Source organism: Macaca fascicularis, chromosome 1 (genome assembly GCF_037993035.2).
Source record: "Macaca fascicularis isolate 582-1 chromosome 1, T2T-MFA8v1.1".
Classification (NCBI taxonomy): Eukaryota; Metazoa; Chordata; class Mammalia; order Primates; family Cercopithecidae; genus Macaca; species Macaca fascicularis.
The window spans coordinates 218,574,557-218,592,331 of NC_088375.1; the positions used below are offsets into that span (position 1 = coordinate 218,574,557).

Sequence of the window (17,775 nt, forward strand, 5' to 3'; positions counted from 1 at the left end):
TTTTTTGGTGACTTTAATGAGATGATTTGATTTCCTGCCTCTGAGTCATCTAAGAGCAAAATGCATGAGCTGCTAATGGGCTGAAAGAGAGGCTGCCCTTGAGGATGCTCCAGCCCCCCAGTGCTGCAGGGATTCAATCACCCCAAAGCCAGGTAACCAGCCTCGGCCTCCCAAAGCTCTGGGATTATAGGCGTGATCCACCGTGCCTGGACTGAATGAGGGTCTTTAAGAAAAAAACTCCAGGGGATGGTCACCAACCCGTGCCGCCTCCTCTGAGGTTAGCATGGTGCTGGATCTTCTCTGCATCTTCTGTCCTTGTTTTTGATTTTCATTTTGGTTTCCTCCGTCACCCAGGCCGGAGTGCAGTGGCACGATCATGGCTCACTGCAGCCTCGACCTCCCAGGCTCAACCAAGTCCAGCTAATTTTTTTTTATTTTTTAATTTTTTTGTAGAGACTGGGTCTCTACAAAAAAAGTCTCTATGTTGCCCAGGCTGGTCTCGAATTCCTGTGCCCAAGTGATCCTCCTGCCTCAGCCTCCCGAAGTGCTGGTATTCCAGGCTGGTCCCCTTTTGCCAGCAGGTCTGCTCATGTGCTCACATCGCTCACTCAGGGGAGACCTCCGTTATTAGGGGGACCTAGACCTACTCTGCCTGGACCCCAAGGAGGGAGGTTGTTTGGGAATCTCCTCCCTTACTTTGCTTTTCTTCCCAGGAAGCCGGCTTCCTGGTGACGGAAGGTCACCAGGAAAAAGAAGAGTGAGAAAAAAAGCCAATCCGCCACTTGGCTGTCAGGTTTCCTACCAATTTCATGGGTTGGTGTGGACGGGCGGGGCTGCGTTTTGAGCCCAGACCATCACTTTGCCCATGGGTGCAGGACCACGTGACGTCGAGCAATGTTCAGGAGTTGTCTGTGTACAAGTACTGCAGCTTCTTGAACAAAGTTATTCCCAGGTGTATTATTCTTATAGATGCTAATATAAATGAAATCATTGTGTCAATTTTCTTCTCGGATTGTTCATTGCTAACACAATGGATTGTTTGCTGAATGTTTGCTAAATTCACTTATTAACTCTGTGGGGGTGTGTGTGTGTGGTGTCTGTGAGCATGTATGTGTGTTTGCCTTTGTAATTATTATTTGGGATTTTCTATCCATAGGATCACACCATCTGCAAATTGAGATCGTTTTGTTTTCTGTTCAAAAATATTTTATCTCATGTTTATATTTGAAAGATCATTTGACCAGGTGTAGAATTGTAGGCGACAGTTTCTCTAAGTGCTTTATTGCAAACTTCTTGTTTGTCAAGTTTCCTATGAGAAATCTTATGCCATCCTTCTAGGCAGTGCTCTGTATGGAACATGTTCTTTCACCTTTGATTACTTTTAGGATTTCCTTTTGATCACTGGTTTTGATGGATTTGATTCAGGTGTTCCTTGGTGAACTTTTCTTCATGTTTCTTGTTCTTAGAATATTTGTATTTCTGTAATATTGGAAGTTTATGCTTTCCATGGAGCTTCTAAATCTTCCATCCAATGTTTTAAATATCTTTGTCTCTCTTCTCCACTACACGCCCTTCAGGGATTCCATTTAGCCACTAGAGGGTGTTTAAAGTTTTTATACTGATGGTCTTTTTATGTTTTCAAGTCATTTGTGACTGTGTGTTTCATTTATGTTAGTTTCAACTTCTATTCCTTCTAGTTCAATAATCTTCCCTTCCGCAATGTTTAATCCAGTGCCTTCCTCCATTTCAGACTGTAAATCATAGTTTTTATCTAGAGAATTTGATATTAAAAAAATCTTCAACCTCTCCACTTAATTAAAATAAAATTATACTGTTTTTAATGTCCTTTTCTTCTATTTCCAACATGTGTCTCAATTTCAACTAGATCATTAGATTCTTCATTATGTGTCATGTTTTCCTGCTTCTTTGGCTGCTTGATATTCTTTTATTTTTATTTCTTTATTTTTTGGGGGATGGAGTTTTGCTCTCCTGCCCAGGCTGGAGTGCAATTGTGTGATCTCAGCTCATTGCAACCTCCGCCTCCCAGGTACACAAGCGATTCTCATGTCTCAGCCTCCCCAGTAGCTCACATTACAGGCATGCGCCGCCATGCCTGGCTAATTTGTTTTGGATTTAGTAGAGACGGGGTTTCACCATGCTAGTCAGGCTGGTCGTGAACCCCTAACCTCAGGCGATCCACCCACCTGCTTGATATTCTAAGATTTGATGCTGGAGCTTCGCTGTCAATGCTCAAAAGTGCCCAAAGACACCATTCGACCCCAGTGTCTATGCACACCCAAGCTTTTGCAACAGGAGAGGTGGAGAGAGCAGAGATGAGTGTGCTGCAACATGCTGGTAGAGGGCACCCCAGTTGTGCTTGGGGCTTTCCTATGCCTCATACAACAATGGGCCTTCCTTAATATTTCCCTTAAGAACCACCCGACTTCATGCCCTGTCTCTCTGTCCAAACACCAGGACAGTCCTCTCACCAGTCTCAACCAGCCAATGGATTGACAAACCTCCAGATATGATTCAGTGGAGAAGGCGCTCCCTTGTCAACAAATTTTGTAGAAACAACTGGACATGCATATCCCCAAAGGAAAAAAATTCACCTGAACCTCAATACTCACTCAAAAACTAACTCAAAATGGATTATGCAACTAAATATAAACTATAATACTAGAAAAGCATAGCAGAAGTAGGAGGATAGGAGAGAGCAAGTCCACCTAGGATGATGACCGCTGAATTTCTCAACGGACACTTCAAAGCCCTAGGGGTTAGAGAGTCAAAACTCCCACCTGTAACCCTGGCCCTAAACACCTGGGCTAGGGAACACTGTGGCCCTCAGGAGATTGTCTTTAGCTGGGTCTGAGAGCCACACAACTGCAGAGGGAGCAGGAGACACTATGCAAATCGAGGCCAGAACAGCAGGGCGGGCCTGTTCATGACAGAACACAGGTAAAACTACCCTCAGAAAGAGCGTGTGGAGAAACAGATCATGCCTGAGACCTGGTGGATTAGAGCACTGGCTACTGGGGAATTGAAAGGAAGGGGCTTCACCGTGCAGAGGACCAGAGGTGCCAATCTTGGAAACGCAGAATTGCTGGGAGATGGGGAGGCAGGAACAGAGGAAGTATCCTCTGGAGACTCGTGGTGAAGAGAACACATGAACGAAGTAACTGGCAGAAATTAGAGGTCCTGGTAGAACAAAATTGAATCCCACAATGAGAATATACACCGTGTATGCCCCTAGGGAACACACTATCTCCTAAAAACTCAAGAAAAATCATTTTGGGCAAGTACCTTATATCCAGTCATGCGATCCATACAAGACCATGAGAAAAGATTATTAAACATGCTAAGCTCAGCGAGACCTGATTCCCTCAGGAGGACTCTGTTAAGGATGAGTACCACTCAGCAAGTGATGACTGTGACATTCACTTTTGAATAGCTCATGAGCATTAATATATTTAATTGTGGATCTAACCAAAAACCAAGGTGGGGCCAAGATGACAATCACAGAATGTCACTGGTGTATGTTTAGGTTCAAATACTATTATGAGAAGTGGCAGGCCGGGCGCGGTGGCTCACACCTGTAATCCCAGCACTTTGGGTGGCTGAGGCGGCCTGATTACAAGGTCAGGAGATCGAGACCATCCTGGCTAACACAGTGAAACCCTGTCTCTACTAAAAAGTACAAAGAAAAAAAAAAAAAGAAGTGGCATGTAAGGGAGGTAGAAAAAAGATAACGCATATGTAATTTGCTGTCTTATGGAAATCTTTGAGGTTGAAAGTCATAATTTAAAACATATAAAACAAATATTAGAAGTGTGTCTAGTTCAAAGGGGGGAAAACTATCAAAAACATTTTTAGTGCAATATTAAACAGGAGCTATGCAACCCTTCCTAAATGCCAAAGGCACACACAGACACACAGACACACACACACACACTCACAAAGAATAAAAAAATTAGAATCAAGAAATATAGTAAATATATTCTGCTACATATGATAAACATAGTCTACAATGTGGAAGAGATTAGAAAATAAACAGGGAAATGAAAAATTTTTTACTAATTTGTATCAGAACCCACCAAAACCAATCAGCATAATAAAAGATTCTAACACTGAATGTAAAAAACAATCCAACAGTCCAGAGCGATAGGCAAACGTTTTTAATTGTATAGGGTAAAATAACTTTGGACAAAAATTAAAACTCAGGCAGAGAATGGTTTTTTTTTTCAACAGCAGACACTAGCCAAAACAGAGGCAGAGTAAAAATTGAGACAGAAAATTTCCAGTGTAGAGATATGGATATAATAATAGACACAGACAGGGATGATTAATAAACGATTATGTGTTTAGAGGATGATGATTGGAATACATGACGTTTATACTTTTAAAAACCACTTTCTCAAATACTTCATTATAAGTAAGGTGTCTTTAAAAGCAACAGATCTCCTAGACCCCTCCTTAACCAAGTAACCAGTCCTGATATCATGATAATGGTGATGGACAAACTAGACCTTCTATGCCCGCAGATAGACAGGCTGAGGTTGGAAAGTCACAGTATTGACTCTGCAGTGTTCCTGGCAAAACGTTTAGGCTGAATTGAATCATGAAGACATTTTCAGACAACTTCAGAATGTAGATCATTGAGCCAGACAGCTGACCTGTCCTCTACAAACGAGTCCATGTCACCACAATCAATGACAACAACAAAAAGATGAGGAAATATTTGGGGTTCAAAATAAAGAAATGTAGCTACAGTCCCTTTTTACTTTCTTTGAACCCAAAATATCTCTTCTCCTTTTTGTTGTGAGATTCGTGGTGACATGGACTGTGTGAAGGAGACAGGCCAGTCGTCCTGCTCAGTGTTCTACATTCTGCAGTTGTCCAGTGATTACCTCCTATGAAACTCAGGCTAAGCGTTTTCTGCAAGAACATGGCATTGTTCATATTCTGCACCGGCAGAGTCCCGGGTGACATGCTGTCTCCTGCCAGCGGCTCCTGGCTCCTGTTCTTTACAGGATGGAATTGAGAGGAGCAGGGCTAAGGGCTCTCCACGCTGTTTGTCCATCTAGCTGTGGTCTTCCTAAGTATTGATAGCAATTGGAGGCTGAAGGACTGTGGCTTCTCTAACCAAAGGAGCCTAGTGGGTTAACAATTGTCAAGAGCGGTCAGTGGTTCTGAAATACAATCCTCAGCCAAGGATCCCTCCTGTGTTACAGATGGATCAGCTAAAACAAACCAACACTGAAGATACAAAGAATGGGGGGAGGTTCATTGAAACCAGGGTAACACCTTTGGATGACTTAAACACAAAGATGACACTGACCTTGAGCAGGCATAGAAGCTCAGAGACATGCCCGTAAAATGAAATCCCTGAGGAACTTTGTAGCTACCCAGAGATACCTGGTTCAAATCAGAATATCTCACATTCACTCCCGGCATGTGCTGCAGAGTTATGTGAACGTGTCACACCTAACTTGGGTCCAGTGTCTTCAGACTGAGCACAGGTTGCCACTGCATGGTCTGAGAATGGAATAGAGTTCTGCCCACTTTCCTATCCTATATCTGGGATTCCAAACGGAACTACAGTTTCATTCAAACCTACATGTGCCTGTAAGTCCCGCCTGCGGCAATGACATCTCTCAGCTTAGGAAGGGCTGCTTAGTATGGGAATAGGACTCCCATCTGGAAACCCAGGTGGAACCTTATCATCGTCAAAGTAACAAACCCATTGTCCACGTCAAGGGCCAAGCTGACGTGCTGTTCCTCAAGTGAGTAAAAGCCACTTGTGTAGTGCTGGAATGAGTCAGGTAGTTGAAAGTAACTTGAAGGAGTCCAATAACATCCATTCGGTGAGTCCTGCAAGACTTCAGGCTCTCCTGCTTCCATCAGCACCCCGTTGAGCCTGGAAAAGGAGATGAAACTAAAGAAGCAGCCAGGGGAAATCAGACACCGCAGAGCCCCAACTAGATTTCAGGGGTCACATAGGGAAGTGGTTAAAAAAGGAAAAGGATACATCTTTTTAACGGGTAAACCATTGTTGCCTTTATGTTGGGATAGAACAGGGCCAGGTAGAAAACAATGAAAGAGAAAGACACACAGAGAGAGAGAGAGAGAGAGAGAAAGCGAGCTGAGTGAATTGGCCAGGTGACACACTGATAAGGGAGTAAAAGGACACTCTGAGTTAGTGCCTGGATGACACACAGCAAACAGTGATTATGAAGAGTGAGCTCAATAGTTTTCCATAAAATGTGATTGAAATTCCATGCAGTCGCCATGAGAGTACAGCTTTTGAGGTATGGTCAACCTATGGTACATTAGTCAATGATAAGGGGAGGAAGAAATGGAAACCTAAACCTCTACTGCAATGAAAAGCAACAGCAATGTCAGTAGGAGTAATTCAGCTTTCGTTGTAAACATGAAACCAAACACACTGCTTTCCCCTGGATCTGTCGTCTCCAGGTATTAAGAAAGAATTAAGCGTCCACAATTGCTGAAAGTTACCTGGGGCATGGTGGGTTTTGATCTTCTTCCCCTTCTTGGTACTTTTCAATTTCTGCAATAAATTCAGACACATGAAGCTGATTCTCCTACGCACATAACAATCCACTGTCTAATCCTTACACAGGGACCTCAGGCTCCTCAGCATAAGAATAAGACACTGTGGAGATATATTTCAGAAGGCCTGAAGGCTGGTCATGATAGAGATTCCTTGGTTTTTGTCCCAGAAACTAAGGGTAAAATGTCCCTTTTCTGGTAGATCGTTATCCCAATATCATTTGTCCCAAGTTTGTGCAAATGGTTATGCCATATTTTTCCAATCAATTTAAAGCAAATGCCCTCAAGTGATTTCTAGGAGAAAAACTGCAATATTCAGCCCTGTCTCATCAAATCCTCAGATTGTTCATGGTTGTGAGGATTTTAGACACTGAAATTAGAGTGAGAAAGGAAATCTGGAAACCCTTGAGTCAAAATCATAGTTCTCTGAATTTGTCACATCTGCCCAGGTCCAATGTCTTGAGAGTAGAATCAGAGCGCCACAGGCATGGCCTGAGACTAGGGAGAGAGCCATGCTCACTGACCCATCCCATGTCTGGGCTTCCAGGTGGAACTAGAGTTTCATTGAACCTTCATGTGCCTATAGGTCCTCACTGCAGCAGTGACATCTCTCAGCTCAGTAACGGCCACTTGGAACAGGATATGATCTCTATACGGAACACTCAGTGGATCCTTATCAGCTTCAGAGAAAGGTACTCACCATCCACGCCAAGAGAAAAGCCAACGTGTTGTTCCTCCAATGAGTAAAGGGAACTTCCCTGGGGATGGCATGAATCGGGAAGCTCAAGATAACTGTAAGGAGTCGAATAACATCTATCCAGTGAGTCCTGCAAGACTTCAGGCTCTACTACCCCCAGCAGCTCTCTGCTGAGCCTGGAAAAGCAGAAAAAGTAAAGAATAAGTCAGGAGACATCAGACACAACAGAGCCCCAACTAGATTTCATGGGTAGCACAAGGAAGTGGTCAAGAAAGAAAAATGATAGATCCATGAATGAGGTAACAAATTATTGCCTTCATGTTGGGACAGAACAGGGCCAAACGGAAAAGGATGAAAGAGAAAGACAGACAGAGAACAGAGGCAGAGAGAGAGGGACAGAGAGAGACAGAGAGCGCTTGGTGAGTTGTCCAGGTGACACACTGATGAGGGAGTAACAGGACACTCTGAGTTAGTGCCCTCAGGACACACAGCATACAGTGATCATGAAAACGCTGTGATCAATAATTTTCCATCAAATGTGCTCAAGTTTCCATGTAGTCACCATGAGAATAGAGCTTTTGAGATATGGTCCACCTACAGTAGGTTAGTAAATGATAAGGGGAGGAAGAAATGGGAACCTAAATATGTAATGCAATGAAAACCAACAGCAATGTTAGTAGGAATAATTCAGGCTTGGTTGAAAAGATGTAATCAATAATGTCGGCCCGCTCTGTTTTCCCCGAACCAGGAGTCTCCAGGTGTCAACACAGAATTAGCTGCTGTCAATTGCTCAGAGTTACCTGGGGCATGGTGGGCCTTGGTCTTCTTCCTCTTCTTCCTTTGTAATTCCTGCAATAAAATCAGACAGGGACAGGCAAAATAAGCCAATTCACCTACACCCAGAACAGTCCACTGTCTAATCCCCACACAGGGATCACAGGCTCCTCAGCATGAGAACAGGATAATGTGAGAGATACACTGCAGGAGGCCTCAAAGCCGGTCATGATACAGATTCTTTGATTTACATCTCAGAACCAAGGGTCAAATGTCCCTATTCTGGTAGACAGTTATCCCAAAATCATTTATCCCAAATTTGTGCAAATAGTTATGCCTTATTGTTCCCATCAATTCAAAGAAAATGCCCCAGATGATTTCTAGGAGGAAAACTGCTGTATTCAGCCCTGTCTCATCAAATTCCCAACTCGTTCATGGTCGCAAGACACTGAAATTAGAATAAAGGAGGAAATCTACAAATGTTGAGTCCGAATCATAGTTCTGTGAATTTTTTACATCTGCCTCGGTCCAATGTGCTGAGAGTGGGTTCAGGTTGCCATAGGCATGACTAGAGACTAGGAATAGAGCCATGCTCACTGACCCATTTCATATCTGGGCTTCCAACTGAAACTACAGTTGCATTACAACCTATATGTATCCATAGGTCCTGCCAGCAGCAATGACATCGTTCGGATCAGGAAGGGCCACTTGGAACAGGAATATCACCCCTATCGGGAAGACCAGGTGGAGCCTTATCACCTTCATAGTAAGGAACTCACTGTCCATATCAAGAGCCAAGCCAAAGTGCTCTTCTTCCAACGAGTAGAAGGCATTTCTGTAGGGCTGGCATAAGTCAGGCAGTTCAAGATACCCGCAAGGGGTTGAATAAAATGTATCCAGTGCGTCCTGCAAGACTTCAGCCTCTTTCTCATCCAGCAGTTCCCTGTTGAGCCTGGAAAAGTAGGAAAAGTAAAGAATAAGCCAGGGGGAATCAGAAACCACACAGCCCCAGCTAGATTTCATAGGTAACATAAGGAAGTGTTTGGAAAGAAAAAGGACAGCTCTATTAATGAGGTAACAGATTATTGCCTTAATGTTGGCACAATCAGGGCCAGGTAGAAAAGGATGAAAGAGAAAGAAACACACACACACACACACACACACACACTCACACACACACGAGACAGAGATAGACAGAGAGAGTAAGAGCTCAGTGAATCGGCCAGGTGACACACTGATGAGGCAGTCAAAGAACACTTTGTATTTGTGCCCTCAGGACGAACAGTGAACAGTGATCATGAAAACAGTGGGCTCAATAATTTTGCATAAAATGTGCTCAAGTTTCCCTGCAGTCACCATGAGAATACAGCTTTTGAGGCATGGTCAACCTTCAGTAGGTTAGTAAATGATAAGGGTGGGAAAAAATGGAAACCTAAATATTTACTGTAATGAAAACCAAAAGCAATATTAGTGGGCATAATTCAGACTTGTCTGATAAGGCAAAGTCACTCTTTTCAGCATGTACTGTTATCCCTGCACTTGACGTCTCTAGGTGTCAACAGCAAATGAACTGTCCACAATTTCTCAGACTCACCTGGGACCTGTGGCCTCTTGGTCCTCCTTTTTCACTTCATCACACCAATGTCCTGCAAATAAATTCAGATGGGGCCTCTTACAGGAAGCAGTTCTTCCTTGCACACAGAAACATTCCTCTGTCCAATCCTAACACAGGGACATCAGTCTTCTCAGTGTGGGAACAGAAGACTTTGAGAGAAACATAACCAGAGGCATGAGGTCAAGTCTTGAGAGAACTGACTTGGTTCCTTTCATGAGCCTTGGGCAAAATTCCTCTCTTTTGGAATGTTATCTTGCCAATGTGATCTGTCCTAGGTTTGTGTACACAAATGAGCAATGACTTTCCCAATAGATTCCAGGCAAATACTTCTAACACCTCGTAGGAGAGATGCTGCAATATTCAGGTTTCTCACATCAAATACCCAGGATTTGATAGTTTATGAGATTGTGGACACTGAGATTTCATGTAGGGGTGTAATATTCCAGCTCTTGTTACAACGAGACTTGGTTCGACACAGAAGCATCAGCTATTATGGCTTTTGTGGGTGAAAAGTCAGTCATTTATCTAGAAAACATACCAGCAAGACGATGGACAGATGAGCTAAAACAAGCCAACTCAGAAGACACAGAAAATGGGGATAAATTCACTGAAACCTGGGTCACATCTCGGATTCAGAGGTAGACAAGGGTGACACTGGCCTCGGGCAGGTAAAGAACCGCACAGACATGCTTTGGGAACAAAACTCATGAGGAACTTTGTAGCTGGCAAGACACATTTAATTCACATGAACTGATCTGACAGATAACACCTGGGCATGTGCTGCATGGCTTGGTGTGAGTTTGCCACACCTGCCTTGAGTTCCATGTCCTGACAGTCAGTCTAGGGTGGCACTGGCATGGCCTGAGACTAGCAAGATATTAAAGCTCACTGAACCACGCCATGCCTGTACTTCAGACTCGACTCCAGAGTGATTGAAATCTACATTGATATATAGGTTAAACCCACAGTGATGGCAACTCTCAGCCCAACCAGGGGCGGAAAGCCCCAAGATTACGGGGTCTACTTGGGACATGAACTGGAGCTTTATCACCTTCACAATGGAGTACTCACTGCCCACGTCAAGAGCCAAGTCGACTTGTTGTTCCTCTAATGAGTGAAAGGTGCTGCTGTAAGACTGGTATGAGGCAGACATGTCAGGAGGAATTGAGGGAGTCGAATAACCTTCATCCCAGGATTCCTGGAGAGCTTCCTCCTCTTCAGACTCCTGCAGATTCCTGATGACACAGGCAGGACAGGGATGACAGAAGATTTAACCGACAGAGATTAGACAGCAAAACCTCCCAGATGATCTGATGGGAGGCAGAATGGAGTGGTCACAGAAACCAAAGCCAGTTTTCCTTCCACGGAAATGAAAGTATCCTTCTAAATGCAGGGCAGAGGGTGACTGCCCTGGGGAATGACCAAAAATGGGCTGCACGTGCTCAGTACACTTGCCACAGATGAGCCAATGTAGGGCACCCCGACTCTCCCTGTAAACTACCCTCATGACTTGCAGCACAGAGACTAACACAAGATTTCAACTACTTTGCATAAATTGCGTTGAATTTTCCTTACAGCATTCAAGTGAACAGAGCTCTTGAGGCAGTGCAGACACAGATCTTGTGTGCTAAGGGCCCCATTTTCCCAATATTTTGATAGAATATGTTTATTTTTTCAGTTTCTTTTCTTGCACAAATACTGGAAAACATACTAACAAAACATAAGCAGAAAGCATATGTACATTCTCTCCCTGGATTTAAACGCAGGGGACAGAACAGGCGACACCAAGAAATCCCTGTTTGAGGGTCTGGAGTGGACCTCCAGCAAACTCCACCAGACCTGCAGCTGAGGGACCTCACTGTTAACAAGAAAACTAACAAACAGAAAGGAATAGCATCCACTTCAACAAAAAGGACATCCACTCCAAAACCCCATCTCTAGGTCACCAGCATCAAAGACCAAAGGGAGAGAAAACCACAAAGAGGTGGAGAAACCGGAGCAGAAAAGCTGAAAATTTTAAAAACCACAGCGCCCCTTCTCCTCCCAAGGATCAGAGATCCTCGCCAGCAACGGAACAAAAAAGGGCAGAGAATGACTTTGACGAGATGACTGAAGCAGGCTTCAGAAAGTTGGTAATAACAAACTTCTCCGAGTTAAAGGAGGATGTGCGAAAACATCGCAAGGAAGCTACAAACCTTGAAAAAAGATTAGACGAATGGCTAACTACAATAAACAGTGTAGAGAAGACCTTAAATGACCTGATGGAGCTGAAAACCACGGCATGAGAACTACATGACACATGCACAAGCTTCAGTAGCTGATTCGATCAAGTGGAAGAAAGGGTATCAGTGATTGAAGATCAAATTAACCAAATGAAGTGAGAAGAAAAGTTTAGAGAAAAAAGAGTAAAAAGAAACAAACAAAGCTGCCAAGCAATATGGGACTATGTGAAAAGAACAAATCTACATTTGATCGGTGTACCTGAAAGTGATGGGGAGAATGGAACCAAGCTGGAAAACACTCTTCAGGATATTACCCGGGAGAACTTCCCCAACCTAGCAAGGCAGGCCAACATTCAAATTCAGGAAATACAGAGAACACCATAAAGATACTCCTCCAGAAGAGTAACCCCAAGAAACATAATTGTCAGATTTACCAAGGTGGAAATGAAGGAAAAAATGGTAAGGGCAGCCAGAGAGAAAGGTCGGGTTACCCACAAAGGGGAGCCCATCAGATTAACAGCACATCTGTCTGCACAAACTCTACAAGCCAGAAGAGAGTGGGGGCCAATACTTAACATTCTTAAAGAAAAGAATTTTCAACCCGGAATCTCATATCCACCCAACCTAAGCTTCATAAGTGAAAGAGAAATCAAATCCTTCACACACAATCAAAGGCTGAGAGATTTTGTCACCACCAGGCCTACCTCACAAGAGTTCCTGAAGGAAGCACTAAACACGGAAAGGAATAACCAGTACCAGCCACTGCAAAAACATGTCAAATTGTAAAGACCATCGATGCTAGGAAGAAACTGCATCAACTAACAGGCAAAATAACCAGCTAACATCTTAATGACAGGATCAAATTCACACATGACAATATTCACCTTCAATGTCAATGGGCTAAATGCCCCAATTAAAAGACACAGACTGGAAAATTGGATAAACAGTCAAGACCCATCAGTGTGCTGTGTTCAGGAGATGCATCTCACGTGCAGAGACACACATAGGCTCAAAATGAAGGGATGGAGGAACACCTACCAAGCAAATGGAAAGCAAAAAAAGCAGGGATTGCAATCCTAGTCTCTGGCAAAACAGACTTTAAACCATCAAAGATCCAAAGAGACAAAGAAGACCATTATATAATGGTAAAGGGATCGATTCGACAAGAAGAGCTAACTATCCTAAAGATATATGCACCCAATACAGGAGCACCTAGATTCATAAAGCAACTCCTGAGAGACCTAAAAAGACACTTAGACTCCCAGACAACAATAATGGGACACTTTAACACCCCACTGCCAATATTACACACATCAATGAGACAGAATGCTAACAAGGATATCCAGAACGCAAACTCAGCTCTGCACCAAGCAGACCTAACAGACATCTACAGAACTCGCCACCCAAAATCAACGGAATATACATTCTTCTCAGCATCGCATCACACTTATTCCAAAATTGACCACATAGTTGGAAGTCAAGCACTCCTCAGCAAATGTAAAACAACAGAAATCACAACAAACTGTCTCTCAGAACACAGTGCAATCAAATTAGAGCTCAGGATTAAGAAACCCACTCAAAACTGAACAACTGCATGGAAACTGAACAACCTGCTCCTGAATGACTACTGGGTAAATAATGAAAGGAAGGCAGAAATAAAGATGTTCTTTGAAACCATTGAGAACAACGACACAACATACCAGAATCTCTGGCACACATTTAAAGCAGTATGGAGAGGGAAATTTCTAGCACTAAATGCCCACAAGAGAAAGGAAAGATCTAAAATCAACACCTTAAAATCACAATTAAAACAACTAGAGAAGCAAGAGCAAACAAATTCAAAAGCTAGCACAAGGCAAGAAATAACTAAGATCAGAGCAGAACTGAAAGAGACAGAGACACAAAAAATCCTTCAAAAAAATCAATGGGCCAGGCATGGTGGCTCAAGCCTGTAATCCCAGCACTTTGGGAGGCCGAGACGGGCAGATCATGAGGTCAGGAGATCGAGACCATCCTGGCTAACACGGTGAAACTCGGTCTCTACTAAAAAATATAAAGAACTAGCTGGGAGAGGTGGCGGGTGCCTGTAGTTCCAGCTACTCGGGAGGCTGAGGCAGGAGAATGGTGTAAACCCAGGAGGCAGAGCTTGCAGTGAGCTGAGATCCGGCCACTGCACTCCAGCCTGGGTGACAGAGCGAGACTCCGTCTCAAAAAAAAAAAAAAAAAAAAAAAAAAAAAAACAAAAAAACTCAGTGAATCCAGGAGCTGGTTTCTTGAAAAGATGAACAAGATATCCCTCTTTGGCTAGTTCACCTGGCTCAACTGATTGCAAGTACTTATCTTCAGAGGACTATGAAATTAAAACCAATACAAGTGCCACAAATCATGCACAACATTGTTAATAAGGACAATTTGTAGCTGAGTGAATGAAAGAAATCGTTCTATTCATCGCTTCCTCATTTTCCCGAAATCTACAATCTCCAGGTGTCACTACTGAATTCACAGCTCACAATTCCACAGCATTACCTGGGAGACACTGGCCCTTTTTCTTCCTCTTCTTCATGATCACTTTCATTTTCTGTAAATACATTCAGAGAAGCAGGTCACATTAAGCAATTCACACTTCACATATGACCAAATCACTGTCCAGTCATAGCACAAGGACCCAACTATTCTCAGGGCAAGAACATGGATTCTGACATGAATATTCTAGGGTGGTCTAGATTAAGTCTGGTGAGAAGTAGATGACCCTGCTTTCCAGTCCCACAGGCCAAAATTTCCCTCTGTGGGTAGACTATAATGCCATATTCCCTGCCTGCGTCTATGCAAAGAAAATAAAATTTTCCCCCCAAAATCTCCAAAAATTAGTCGAACAATTTTCTAGGAGTGTTGCTGCAATACTGACTTATATCATCAGGTACCATGGACATTAAATGTTCAGAGGCATCTGTACATGAAACCCAACTGATAGACGCATTCTAACAACTCTTGCTTTAAAAAGAATCTGGGATTCGGGAGGCCAAGGCAGGTGAATCATTTGAGGTCATGAGTTCAAGATGAACCTGGCCAATACGGGGAAACCCCATCTCTACTGAAAATACAAAAATTAGCCAGATGTGGTTGTGTGTACCTGTGGTACCAGCTACTCAAGATGCTGAGGCAGAAGAATCACTTCAATCTGGGAGGCGGAGGTTGCATCAAGCCAAGATGGTGCCACTGCACTCCACCGTGGTTGAGCAAGACTCCATCGCCAAAAAAATCCCACCACCGCCACCAACAACAACAATCTATGATGCGACAAAGAAACATCGGATCAGCTATTGCATTGATGGGGTGGAGAACCAGGGTCCAGCCTTGCTTTATGGAACTGTATCAGCAAACTAAACAAGAAAAGTTTCCGTCCACATTTCAATGGGACTGTGCAGCTAACCAAGCTGACTTAAAAGAGATCACGATTAAAGCTGAGAGTAGTGAAGCCTGGGGAGCAATATATCCAAATACAAAGGCAAGGCTGCCAGTCTCCTTCAAAAGGCATAGAAACTCCATGGACATTGTTCAGGGACACATGACTTAATCACAGGTGACAAGAGATACTGAATCGAAGCTAGGAAGCCTCACAGTTACTTCCCATGCACCTCCTGCACTCAGGTGACTATGAGGTTGTCACACTTGCCTGGGGTCCAGTAACTTCACACTGGGGACCGGGAGACAAAGGCATGACATGAGCTGAGAAGGACAGAAAACCTCCCTGATATCTGGGTTTAGAATCCCATCGCAGATTTTTATGTAAACCAATTTGTGTGTATAGAGTCTGTCTTCGGGGTTATACTTCCTCAGCACAGAAAGAGGAATGAGACACAAGGAAAATAGAGGCTACCTGGGATAATGGATACAGCATCCTCCCATTCATCATGAGAGGATGAGTCAATGAGACGTGAGTTGACTTGGTCTTCCTCAAATGTGATTTTGGTGTTGCTGTGAGGCTGGTTGGACTCACAAGGACCGTGGCTATTTGAACAAGCGATGGAATATTCCTCCAGTGAGTCCTCAGGTTCTTCCTTCTCTTCAGCCTTCTGCACCTCCCTGATGAGCCAGGTGGGAGAGAGATGTCAGAAGATTAAACACAGAGGGATCGGACCCCAGGGAGCCCTAGCTGGTTTTGACAGAAGGCATTAAGACTGTGGTCACAGAAAGCAAACAGGAGGTTCCCTTTAGGAGGGAACAGGCAATCCTCTTCTCTCTGCAACACAGCATGGCTGCCATGGGAGACAGAGAGGAAGAGACCAATCGGTGTTCATTTCACTGGAGAGACAGGAGCTGAGAAAGATGAAGACTCAGCTATCCATGTTCAGTACAGATATGACACTCACCACACACAGAGAAACACAACAGCTGCCACACCCTGTGTCTAAGCTGGGTTGAATTTCACATACTGTGGCCAAAGGAATGCAGGCTTTTGGCCCATCCTAGATGCCAGACAGGGTGTGCCTCATAGATCTTTTTCCTATGTTAAAACCCATTACTTGCTCCTGATTTTTCAGTGTTACCTGGGGGCATGTGATTCCTGTACTTTCTCAGTTTCCTCAACGTTCACATCTTCATCCTCATCTTCACCGTTTTCTGTAAATACAGAAGTGTCCATTCAGATATTTCCCACTTCACATTCTGCAGGCACAGTCAGCCCAATGTTAACACAGACATGGACATCTAGGCATGGGTCACCGTTCAATTGAAAGCTCTCATGTTTTATCTTTAACAAAATGCCCTGGCATGCTTTCCTGATCCATCAGGCAATGCATTTCTGATCTGGAGGGCCACCATCAAGATGTGGCCAAATATTGAAAAGACCCTTTACTCCCCATATCACTGGGGACGTGTGCAGCCTCCCTCGGGACTTTGGCAGCTGTCTCCATCATCCCACCACAAATCTGATTCCCAGGCACAGGCTTGGTGCCCTGTCACAGTTCACATTTCAAACCTAAATCTTTCTCTTAAGAGAGGACAAACTGGCCCCACAGTCGTCTATGCATCAGGAGACTTCACAGGCCTTCCATGTGGCTTCTGCTGTGTTATTCAGGGACATGCTCTCCATGGGGAGTGCTCCAGTCAGAAGCACTTCCTACAACCAAATACCCCCATGTCAAGTGCCTTCTCCAACACCACATGCCGAGGGGCTTTATCTCATTTTCAAAAGCAGTCCTAACTGTTCCCACATTTAGATGCTTCACAGCCTTGCAAGAGACAATATGCCTGCCTTTTCTGATGGAGAGAGAGAAACTCAAGAAAGAAAAATCACTCACTCACCGACAGTTACTAAGAACATTGCCAAAGAGACAGCCTGGGAACCTTCATTCTAAGTCCACAGCTCTTTTCACTCTAACAAGAACCCTCCTGTCACAGCCTCCTTCCTCTCCTCTACAACTAGAGAGATGCTGCCTCTGGCTCCAAAGACCGTCTCCACCAAGGAAGGAGGGACATTTGCAATACTGTGACCTCCAACTCCATGGGTTTCCCATCTCTGATCTCACCCAGGAAGTCCTGGAAGGGCCACATATGTTTAGTGGAAAAAAACACCACCGATACAACTGTCATTGTGAAAGTATGGAGGTCGGGAGTCTCTCCTAAGCCTGGGGTTTTGGGTCATCAGATCCTATGGAAACCTTACCTGGGGTGAGCTTTTGGACGAGGTGCTGTGCCAGCCTACAGCCCTCGGCCAGCTGTTCTTGGAGGTCCCGCCCCTGGGAGGTGGGCGGCTCATCCGGAGTGAGGAGGGCCTGGAGATGCTGATTCAATGCGCGGGAGGCATCTCTCCCTTCCCGCAACTTCTCCCTTAACTGGCTCAGCTCTCGTTCCTGAGACTGAACCAGGACTTTATATTGCCTAAGGTGAGATAGTAG

At 44.1% G+C, this 17,775-nt stretch overlaps 1 protein-coding gene and 1 long non-coding RNA gene across 16 annotated transcripts in view; one reads left to right on the forward strand and one right to left on the reverse strand.

The window, feature by feature from the left end:
• The window catches only part of LOC123571933 (uncharacterized), a 131,533-nt gene that overhangs the window by 98,222 nt on the left and 15,536 nt on the right, over positions 1-17,775 (forward strand). The gene's annotated exons all lie outside the window — the stretch shown is intronic.
• Positions 1-17,775, reverse strand: part of LOC102137933 (NBPF family member NBPF3-like) — a 131,318-nt gene that overhangs the window by 80,755 nt on the left and 32,788 nt on the right. For 5 of the 15 annotated variants that reach the window (XM_074018891.1, XM_074018925.1, XM_074018878.1 and 2 more), the window contains 11 exons: positions 17,544-17,758; positions 16,426-16,498; positions 15,756-15,961; positions 14,405-14,456; positions 10,728-10,891; positions 9,636-9,687; positions 8,821-8,993; positions 8,068-8,116; positions 7,271-7,443; positions 6,517-6,568; positions 4,161-5,917 (listed from right to left, as the gene is read on the reverse strand). In XM_074018891.1, coding sequence (XP_073874992.1) covers positions 5,674-5,917; positions 6,517-6,568; positions 7,271-7,443; positions 8,068-8,116; positions 8,821-8,993; positions 9,636-9,687; positions 10,728-10,891; positions 14,405-14,456; positions 15,756-15,961; positions 16,426-16,498; positions 17,544-17,758 — 1,453 coding nt within the window. In that variant the 3' untranslated portion in view covers positions 4,161-5,673. Of the gene's footprint in view, positions 1-4,160; positions 5,918-6,516; positions 6,569-7,270; positions 7,444-8,067; positions 8,117-8,820; positions 8,994-9,635; positions 9,806-10,727; positions 10,892-14,404; positions 14,457-15,755; positions 15,962-16,425; positions 16,499-17,543; positions 17,759-17,775 lie in introns of those variants that run through there. The other 10 variants (XM_065529233.2, XM_065529236.2, XM_065529238.2 and 7 more) reach the window with 4 other exon arrangements.